The sequence below is a fragment of the Asparagus officinalis genome, chromosome 8, assembly GCF_001876935.1.
Source record: "Asparagus officinalis chromosome 8, Aspof.V1, whole genome shotgun sequence".
In the NCBI taxonomy this organism is placed as follows: domain Eukaryota; kingdom Viridiplantae; phylum Streptophyta; class Magnoliopsida; order Asparagales; family Asparagaceae; genus Asparagus; species Asparagus officinalis.
This window is the reverse complement of record NC_033801.1, coordinates 76,747,635-76,758,563: the sequence shown is the minus strand read 5'-3', so window position 1 is coordinate 76,758,563 and position 10,929 is coordinate 76,747,635. Positions and strand designations below refer to the sequence as shown.

The following is a 10,929-nucleotide window of genomic DNA, read 5'->3' as shown; positions in this document are numbered from 1 at the left end:
GTAACTGGAGTCTACATAGTTTAAGCTCTTAAGGCGTTGGAGCGTAGAGGATCAGTTTATACTCATATACTCCTTGGAGTTTTGGGGATTAGTTTAACCTCATATACCTGTCGGAGGTTCAAGGAGAAGCAGTTTATACTCATATACTTATCGGAGTATGGTTATGTACCTCATATACGTTAAAAATACACTGAAAATACACGAGAAAACACCTACCGGACCAACCCTACATGTGAGACAAGCTTGTGTGCCTCGCACGTGTGCGAGATAGCTTAAGCTGTCTCACCGTACGAGACACCATAAGCTGTCTCGCACAAAGGCGGTCGAGCGGTCTCGAGAGTCCATAAAAAAAAAGATTTTTGTTAATTTTTTTTCTAACTTCTCCCACTTGTCCAAGTTTGATTCTTCCTCATAAGGCTTCCCCTAAAAAGATTCTTCGTTCCCCTTTCTCCCTTTGTTCAATTTTGGATGAATTCGTCGAAAAAAGGTCTAGGGTTTCGGTCTTCACTTCTCGAGTTCAAGCACTTTCTTCTTCACTGAGCTTCATCTCCCTTCAAGTTCTCGATAAGCATGAATCCAATATCTCCAATTTTGGTCAACCTCCTGAGTTTTGATCTTTAGTTTTGGGGGAGGACCGAAACTCTAGTTTAGTATTGAAGTTTTTTCTTTGTTTTGTTCATGCAAACCGCTCAAACTTCTTCCTTTTCTTCTTGATAGGAACTCGAAGCCCACTCCCTTGGTGTTTGGAGATCTTCGAGCACTTCTCTTGCGATTTCTATTGAGCCATAGTTTCTTCTTTCGAGGTACAAATCCTTTGCTTCACCTGAAACCACCACCTCTCAATTTTGGATGATACTCGAACCCTAAGGATGCTTGATCATGGGTTTTGGTTGGTTTAATACCTCACGTTTGAAATTTTACCTGAATCTCTAACTTTTTGTTGTAGATTAATGATGTCTCCCAATAGGTCACGCATCCCAAGGGGCAGGTCGGCTTTTCAGTTAGCAGAGAGAGAGGTTCTTGCGGTTTCGTCATCGGGGGATAAGACTTGTTAACTTTTATTAATTTAAAAGTTAGAATTTTGTAAGTGTATCCTCATTTTTCCTCATTCACGATGCATTCGGGAAGAGACGGTATCCTCTTTTGTGGGGGTCAATACTTAAATGATATGTTTTATTTGGTCAAAACACGTCTCAAGGAAAAAGAGGTGATTTTACGTTGTCTCACTATTCGTAGGGTAGGGTATATTATCGCGTTGTTTAAATGACAATGTACATTATCCCCCGAATGCGAAACATTTGAAATCATCTTGCGAATTACAAAGCAGTGACTCTATCTCATGAAATTGCGAGATGAGTTCGACTCCTTGTTTTGCCTTGGAAATATTCTTTTAACTGCGTTTAATAAATATGCTCTTATTCGTTGCAGTTGATTCCCACCAACGGTGTTCTCATCCTGTGTGGTGAGTGGTCAAAGTGGCGGTTACGCCTCTTTTGATGAGATGTCCATTGTTGATGAGGCTCCTCAATTCAATAGAAGTGGGCCCACAAAAATTCTGGGGCTTGTTAAGGAAGGGGATCATCACACAATGCGACATTCAATAACCAATGCACCTCTCATGAAATATTTAACTACAACTAAGCCTTTGAGGAAGTCGGATTTCTTGTCTGGCGAATCAGTCAAGGATCCAAGTATTCTTGATTGCGGCTCAGAATAATGGCTAAATGAATACGACGACAGCCGACAGCCGCAGGTTTCTCCCTCCAATTCCTCGTCACTATGATTTAACACACCTGAGTAACTTGGTCGGGGCACGGGAGATGGCCTGGCGTCTAACTGAAGACTAGGAGCAAGTTCATTATGGGTTTATTACCCAAATCAAGACTCCGGGCTCGAGTGGGAGGAATTATGTTTGCAGGCTTTATCCCGACGTGTTAGGAAAGGATGAAGTCCTACAGAATGAGATGCCGACAAGGGCTAATACTGTAAGGAATTGCCTTTTGAGGCTAGGATGGAAATTACCCATCAAAGGCTTTAGGTGCTACGGTTAGGTTCACTCCTCAGCTTACAAGTGGTGGATGAGGATGGCAAGCTATGTCCTTAGTCGATGGGGGCACGAAATTGGTATTATACCATGCCATCCGGGCCAGCGTGTATGGTCTCTCCATAAGTGCGAGTCACTTCTTCGCACTGTTGGAAATTTATAACCTGGATACCAACATATTCTTAACTTGGAAAGGAGAATTAGGGCTGGCTTTGCACGAGATGATGAACGTCTCGGGGTTGCTGATGAGTGATCATCCTTACCAAGAGTACTCCTCGCCAACCGCTAGTTAAGCCCGATGAGCTCTACCAAATACAACACGTTATGGGCGCTGACGTGTCACTATCAAACGGCTATGTCGGGTACATATATTAAAGCTAAAAGAAGTTTCCTCAGCTGAGCTTGAAGCAATTTTCAAATTACTTATTCAAGCATCTTGAAGACCATTCGGGCAAAGACGTCTGTGAGCTAATTCCTCTAACCCCTAGTTCACTCAAATCCGCAAGGGTACAGATGTCGTTGTAGCAATACAACATCGTATCCTCAGGGACTTCATTGTCAAATATTGATTTTCACTGTTTTGTGCCTATCTAAACCAATCATTCTAAAAAGTATGATTTTTAACTATCAATAACGAACGTGCTAACTAGCGAATCCACTCAATTAAAAGAATCTAGGATTGAACTTCGGTTTCAACTCTGGTTTGAATTAACAAATTAATCAATTATTATCGAATCTCTCAATGCATTAAGAACGACTAACCTATAATAACTATTAGTCTCTTTCGATGACTAAAAGTCATGCCTAATTCAGCGTAACAACCTATTTCCATGGTGTTGAACTAAATTAAACCCATTAAGTTCATGTTAATCCCTCATGTTCTCAAGAATAATTAACCTACTTTTGTGATCAATTAATTCCTATTCAATTACTATTTTCCAACGCCAATCTAACCTTTTAGTTCAAATCAACATCCTAAAAAGATTAAATCAGTAGCTAATTGAATAAACCCATGGAAATCATATATTAGTAATTAAATAATGCAAATCGAAATATCAATGATAACAACAAAATCAATTCATTAATTCACAACCATGGTCGAACCTAATTCAATCCTAGATAAAACAATTACTCATACATAATTGAAATAGAAGACATGATGATGATGTATAAAATCATAATAGTAAACTGGAAAATAAGATGAATTAGAAAACAAAACCGTAATATCGAAGTCGAGATATTACACACAATTTTCCACAACTAACTCTTTGCCAAATCAAAATAATCCTAACCTAAAAGTTCTTAGAGAGATGGGGAGAAGAAGAAGAGGAGGAAAAAAAAAGATCTCTAGCCTCTAGTGTCGTCCAGATGCCTCAATGCTTCTTCTTTTAAGTTCTGGAAAAGATGAGTTAACATATAACTTCAAATCTTGCTTCAGATCGCGTGATAACTGAATACCGATATCTGACACGGCTGTATAGATCAACATGACCAGGCCATGTTTAACTCTATTTCGCTCTGCTCTTTCTGGGCTTTTCTATATTCAACACTCCTGTGTTGTTAGACACTGGGGAACAGTGTAGCCTCTTTTCATGCATTCCTTGACTTCTTCTTGACTTCGTATCCACGCTAAACTCTAGTAATTCCTACACAATATATAAATAGAGCAGTAAACAAGAACTATGGAGCTTAACATAGCCTAAATGCAAGGAAATACATCAAATAATAATGAACCCGTAGGTGAAACATAGTCAAAATATAGAGAATATTCGTGTTTATCAACTCCCCCATGCTTGAACTATTACTTGTCCTCAAGCAAAAAAAAAAAATGGAAACACACACACATGAGGGCACAAATTCAAAGAAATGACAATAGAAATAGAAAATAAGTACAACGATATCCACTATTCTCAAGTCCACATGCAACATCATTCCACTCAGCCCAATGTCAAAACAGAAATCTTGTCTCAAGTTCAAAGTTGAAGAAAATGCATCCGTAGGAGTTCTCGTATGTTAGTGCAAGCAACTCAACTCGTAAACGTTGGAAAATGGTATGGAAAAGTTATATATATATTTTTAGTTGATTGCTCAAAACTCCTCGTGACAGACACATATCTCATCACAATGGGTCATACTCTTCCTACTTAAGGTCTCAAAGGAGCACTCGGTTTCATTGCATTTTATTTATTTATTTCATTTATTATGAAGATCCCATCATAATTAACACCTATTGACATGATAACCATACTTCTGAGGGTGTGGTGCTAGGTACTCGGTGCAACAGACTTTAGGATCCTTTTTTTTACAAGGCCGAGTATTTTTCCAGTAACAAAAAACTAGTCCAAGTCACCAAAGGAGCCTAGATACTAATTAGATGGAATAAGCCAAAAGCCATACTTATTTATTCTAATGTCTAGAGTCAAATATCGACAAAGTGGAACTCAAACAGATGACATCCTAATTAACTGGACATGAAACAGAGATTTTTTTTAACAATGGGGCATGTGAAATAAATGTTGTACGTGTCAAAAGGGTTAGCAAATAGTGGTACTCTTTTTTCTTTTTCTTCTCTCTCTCTCTCTCTCTCTCTCTCTCTCTCTCTCTCTTTATTATTATTTTTTTAAAGAAGGAAAAATGGAAAAGGCAACATGGAAAACAAGCATTCAAAAACATGCAGAAAAACAATCAAAGCATACATAAAGACATGAAACATAAACCCATTCCCCCAAGCTTGAATTGAACATTGTCCCCAATGTGTTGGAATAATTAGAAATGAAGAAGAGAAATGGGACTCACTGCTCATTGAGGTGACGGTGGAGGTGGATAACCATGAGCTAGGGACCAGTAGTGCCAATGCTGTATTAATTCGTTCATTGTCCCTAACGTAGTGCCAAAACCATCCAAACGTGTATTAATGGAATTGAATTGTGTGCTAATATACATTCGTAAAGATGAGATGGACTCTTGTAAGTGTTATTGCTCCCGTTCCAATGTGGTGAACCTGTTGGTCCAATTTGTAGATGCACTAGATGTGGATGCACCTTGATGGAAGGTATGTGGAGCTGGTGGTGGTTTGGGTACCTGAGGAGGTGGTATGTATAGCAAGTTATCTTCATGTGGCTTCTAATTAACCCGACTTTCAGTGTTAGTATATTCAGGATTAGGAAGTGGAAAAATAGGATTATTAAAGAAAGTAAACCAATAGTCATCATCAACCTTAGCTATAAGACCGAAAGCCGTGCAATATGATAAATTCAATCGAGGTATTAGATTCTCCACAGGTAGTTGGGTAAATGCTATTTTAATGCGTTCTGTGAGGATTGTGATCAACCCCCCAACAACAATATCACCCACACTAGATTTCCCAATCTTCTCTAACTGTTTGGATAAAATGTAACCTGCATCAACCACCATCCTATTAACTAGACAATACAACATGAATACCTCGGTATCCCTAAAAATGCTGACGCTCTCTCCTCTACCAAAAATAGTATTTGCCATGAGCTGCTGTAGATATCGGAAAACATGGTTATAAATTTAGGAGGCTTTATTTTTGGAGGGTTCATAAGGTCAATGATCATTTGCTCTACCCTCTCTCTCACAAGTTATAGCTCTCCAAAATGGGGCTGGATCCCATTCTCTCGGTGGTTTTCTTAGTCCCTGCTCAGGTAAGCCAAGAAGGCGGTTGAACTTAGCCATACTTATCACATAAGTTTTATTAAAAAATCAAAAGATAAGTCGGCCACCTACTTCGCTATCATTAGCATCAATAACTAAAGAACTTAAGAACTCTATGGTAATCGTCCTGTACGTAGGCCTATGCAGAGCCACAAAATCTCCCAAACCAATGCCATTTAGTAAATTATAGACGTTGTCTTTCAGTCCTAATTGTAACAATACATCATCATCAATGAATTTTGTCGATGTCATGCGCCTAGAGACCAAGTTAGTAAATCATACCTCTTGATTAAGATCAAGGTCAATGATAATCATATTTTATTACAAGTTTATACCCTCATTATCTATTTTATATGAATAAATATGCCACTAATAATTGTTTTTATCTTTAAATACAAGTTAATAAAGAATAAATCTCAAAAATCTCTCAACAAAGGCCCCTTGATTTAATGAAGAAATGCCAAAGCCAAAAAGAAGAAATGCCAAATTGTCCAAAAGCCCAAAGATAAAAAGAAGGAAAAAATGCCAAAGTCCAAAAGCCCAAGCCCAAATACAAGAGAAGCTATGAACATCACATTAAAGAGGACCTCACATTGATGCCAACATCGATGGGGGCATCGATACCATCGGCCAGGCAGTTATAATCCAAAGGCTAAAATTTGTTGCTTTTGGATAAGATTTCAATCCAAAGGCTCTCATTCACTGATGTTTACTATAAATAGGGGTAGAGAGTGAGGGGTTAGAGGTGTGAAAAGTTTTATAACTCTATTTGGAGATGAGGGTTACTTTTAATTGAGAAGACCTTCCAAATTTATAACTTTTGTTACAATTAATAAAAAAAAATTCTCCACTTCAAATCTTCTTCTCTTTGTTGGATGATGATGATGGAGATGAAGAAAAGTTTGAAGGTTTGTAATTCTTTTATTTTTCTCTTTTATTTCTTTTTAGTAATTTCTTTATTATTACTTATTAGTTAGATTTACATTCATGCTTGTAGTGTAGATTTATTTTCTTGTCTTTTTATTTTTTTTTGCACTTTAATTTGTAGAGTAGATTTATTTTCTTGCATTTAATTTTTGTAATTTATTTTATAGTTTAGATTTTAATTCTTTGTAGTTAGATTTATTTCTTGTTCATAGTTTTTTTGTGGTCAATGAATGAGAACTTTATTCATCACCAATTGTGGAAATGTATGTGCACATCAAGGTTACAAGAAAGCCAAAGACTAGTTATATAAACCCAGTCAACATTCTTTTACAAACTCTCAATGTAATCTTTCATATGATGTGTTATATTTTCATTCAAAATCTTTGTGTATATACAGATCTTCACCGCACAAAATAGTTTCTCAGGTCCACGAGCTTTCTGCTAAAAAATTCTTTGATTTCTCTCTTGCCATAGCAGATAAACAGATATTGACAGGGCAATTCTCTTCAACTTCTTTTTGAAGCCTTTTCCCCTCAAGTTCCTATTGTACTAATTGAAAATATGGTTCCAATTGCATGACTGCCAGTTGAATTTCAGCCATTCCATCATTTTTCTCCAAACACACATAGAGTATTAACAATCGAAAAAGATATGTTGACAGGTTTCTATTTTGCGATCACTTGAGCACAATATACACTGATTTGAGCTTAACACTCTCATTTTGCACAATCTTTCTTGCGTGAGTAACCTGGAGAGAGAAGCTAGCCACATGGTGAATGAATGTTTGGGGTAATGCCACCCCCATATAGTCCCTGATCCTTCAGACAAAACAGCCTGTTGCTGAAAAAAATACACTGTAAACCGATGATATACTGATATTGACATTGACACAACTACCATTAATTGCATTTAATAAGTTGTCAACACTTCCCATCTTATCCCTCATCATGTTTCTAGCTTTTAGGAGCTGTTTCCACATTCGTGAGTCACATTCTTTAGCCTGCACCTACCAGATATTTGTTTGCCTCAGGTATGTGCCGTGCACCCATTTAATCCAAAGAATGTCTTTTTTAAGGTGTATCATCCAAAGTAATTTAGCTGTTGTTGCATAATTCAAGAGCTTAGCTGAGAATAATCCTAAACCACCATGCTTTATGTATTGACAAACAAAGATCCAAGATACCAAGTGGATTTTGTGTCCCCAAAGGAAATTAGAACACATGCTATCAATCCTTTCTAGCACCTTAACAGGAAGAATTAAATTGCTTGTCCAGAAAATTTGAATACCCAAAATGACTGATTTTATCATTTGCAACCTCCCAGCATAAGACAGGGACCTTATATTTTTCCAATTTTGAAACTGATCTGATATCTTGCTGATGAGAGGAGAACAATCAAGCCATGAAAGCCTTTTAGAAATGAGTAGCATCCCCAGATACTTTATAGGTAAAATTCCCTCTGAAAAATTAAGACTGTCTTAGATCTGACTCTTCAGATTATCATCAATCCCACTCATAAAAATTGAACACTTAGAGGGATTAGGATTCAATCCAGAGACCTAACTAAACTCCATTAGGTAGTCCCTCAATCTTGATATTGAGTACATTTTTGCTTTGCTAAACAGGAGGAGATCATCTGCAAAGATTAGATGTGATATCTTCATTCTTGAACACTTGGGATGAAATTTAAACAGTCTATCATTCTTAAGAGTGTTTAGCTCCCGAGACAAATATTCCACTCCAATAAAAAACAAATATGGAGAAATAGGATCACCTTATCTTAATCCTCTAGCTCCTTGAAAATAGCCATGGAGTATTCCATTTATGGATATAGAAAATTTAGGAGTAGAAATGCATTCCATAATCCAAGAAGTCATGATATCAGGGAATCCTAGTCCTTTCAACATAGCTCTTATAAAATCCCAATTAATGGTATCAAATGCTTTCCTCAAATCAATATTCAAAACAGCTTTAGGGGAAGTGTACTTCCTACCATAGTGTTTGACTAGTTCATGAGCTAGAAGAATGTTGCTAGATATTAGTCTACCTTTAACAAAAGAACTCTGAGCATCACTAATCAAGTATCCCATTACCTTTTGAATTCTGGATGCTATGATTTTAGTGATGATTTTGTATATACATTTGTAGCATGATATTGGCCTGTAGTCTGCAGCAAACTGAGGATTGAGGATTTTTGGAATCAATGTGATGGAGGTAGAGTTAAATGTACCATGGAATCAATATGATTTTGAATTCTTGTTCATTGTTTAGATTTTTCTTTTCTTTTTAATTTTTTAATTAGTTCTTTTTCTTCTTGCTTTTATTTCTTAAGATGTGAAATTAATTCTTGTAGGAATCATAGAATTATATGAAACTAATCTAATTTCCTTTATATTGTATGAATTGTTCTCTTGCACTTAAAATATTCATATTTAGGATAATCAAATAGAAAACTAATCGGTAGAAGAAGAATTTGATAATCTATGCTTATCTTGAATGGTCTGATAGGTTAAGCTTATGAATTCTAGGATTACTATCTTGTTGTTATTCTTATCATGAATTGTAATTTTGACTTAGATGATAATTTGATAGGTTATACTTTCCTTAAATGGTTTGATAATCTATGCTTAATAAATCTAAATTGAAATATGACAAAAAGAGAATCGTTTGTATTTAATAATTGAGATTAGCTAGTGGATTTAATTCTTGATTTCTCATATCTTTAATTGAACCCTCCATCTTTTATTTTCTTGATTTTTTCTCTTTCTTGCTCTTTATTCTATTCTTTGATTCTTATTTCTCTTCATTCAAATTCAATTTATTGTTACTTGCACATATTCAAAACAATCACTCTCACTCATCATAACTCTCACACTTATTCTTTAATTCTATTTTATCACGCACACAATATAAGAACCAATTCTAATAATCTCTTAAAATCACCTTCCTCGTGGGATCGATAACTTTTTATACTATAACTTGATCAATTGTGCACTTGAAATTTTGGTACATAATTATGTCGCATTAAGTTTTTAGCGTCGTTGTCGGGGAACGGTGCTAAGTAGGATTTTATTATTTTGGTTCTTTAACTTGTGTGTTTTCTTGTGAAGGAACCGCTAAGAGCTTGAAAATCTTGGATTGAAGATCAAGAACTTGGATAATTGCTTTTAGGTAACTCTTCTTTCTAGCATTTTCAATTCCACTCTTTTTAGTTGGCTTCACAATTAGAGACAATTAGGGTTTAAAAAAAAGATTTTATTTTTGTTGACCATAATAAAATTCACCTTTCACTTGGACATTAACTAATAAGATAATAAATTCAAACAAGAGCTCTCTTCTTACATTTGATTGTTGTTGGCCATAATTTAAAAAAAATATTTTTTTCCATCCTTTTTAGTCGCTTTTAATTTCTAGGGTTGTATTTCATATAGTTAGTAGGAATTCACCAAAGTGATTGTAGCACTTGATTTGGCACATACTTAAAACATTTTTAAGGGCAAAACCCCCTCATCAAGATAAGGTAAGGGATTTCATCACCTTTTCCTTAGCCCACAAATCACTAATTCCTCACTTCACAAACCTAAACCTGCTAAAACTCATTAGACGTTATCCCCTAAGGACTCGAGCTCAATAAGGAACTAGAAATCCTAAAGTAAACCGGTTCAAGTTTTCTTGAATTAGTTGGTGTCTAAGGCATGGTTTAGGGGTTGTGTAAAGCGCTTCGTAAGGAACGAGGTACTTAATTGATCTTTGATCACCCTCTAGTACTATCCTTACCTGGCTAACTATTCGGGTAAAACTTTAATCTTTTTACTTTAGGAGTTTTTGTTTAGGAGCTGGTCTAGTTGAGTTAGGCTAAACCCTAGAATTAGAGCGATTGAAAAGTGTTTGCTTTGATTTATTTTAGTTAAAAATTTTCTTTATCCTTTTCTTCTCATAAAAAAACTAATTTTCTTTCTTTCCTTTAAAAAAATTTATTATAAAAAGAAGTTGTTTTGGTGTATGCAAACGTGGGTTAGGGATAATTCTTATTGTTTAATCCGTGTTGAACTAATCTAAGAAATGGCAAATCAACCCGTTCTCCGGATATGTGTTACCCCACCAAAAATGCTTCAATCTTGCATATCCCCGAAGTAAATGGAGCATATTTTGAGCTTAGATCGTATTATATAAACATGCTTCCCAAATTCCTTGGAAATGAAATAGAAGATGCATATATTTTTATCTCGGAATCATAAACATGCTTCCCAAATTCCTTGGAAATGAAATAGAAGATGCATA

At 35.8% G+C, this 10,929-nt stretch overlaps 1 protein-coding gene across 1 annotated transcript; it reads right to left on the bottom strand.

The window, feature by feature from the left end:
* On the bottom strand, positions 8,424–8,738 carry LOC109821398. Its single transcript, XM_020387587.1, has one exon. The coding sequence runs from the start codon at positions 8,736–8,738 to the stop codon at positions 8,424–8,426; it is 315 nt and encodes a 104-aa protein (XP_020243176.1).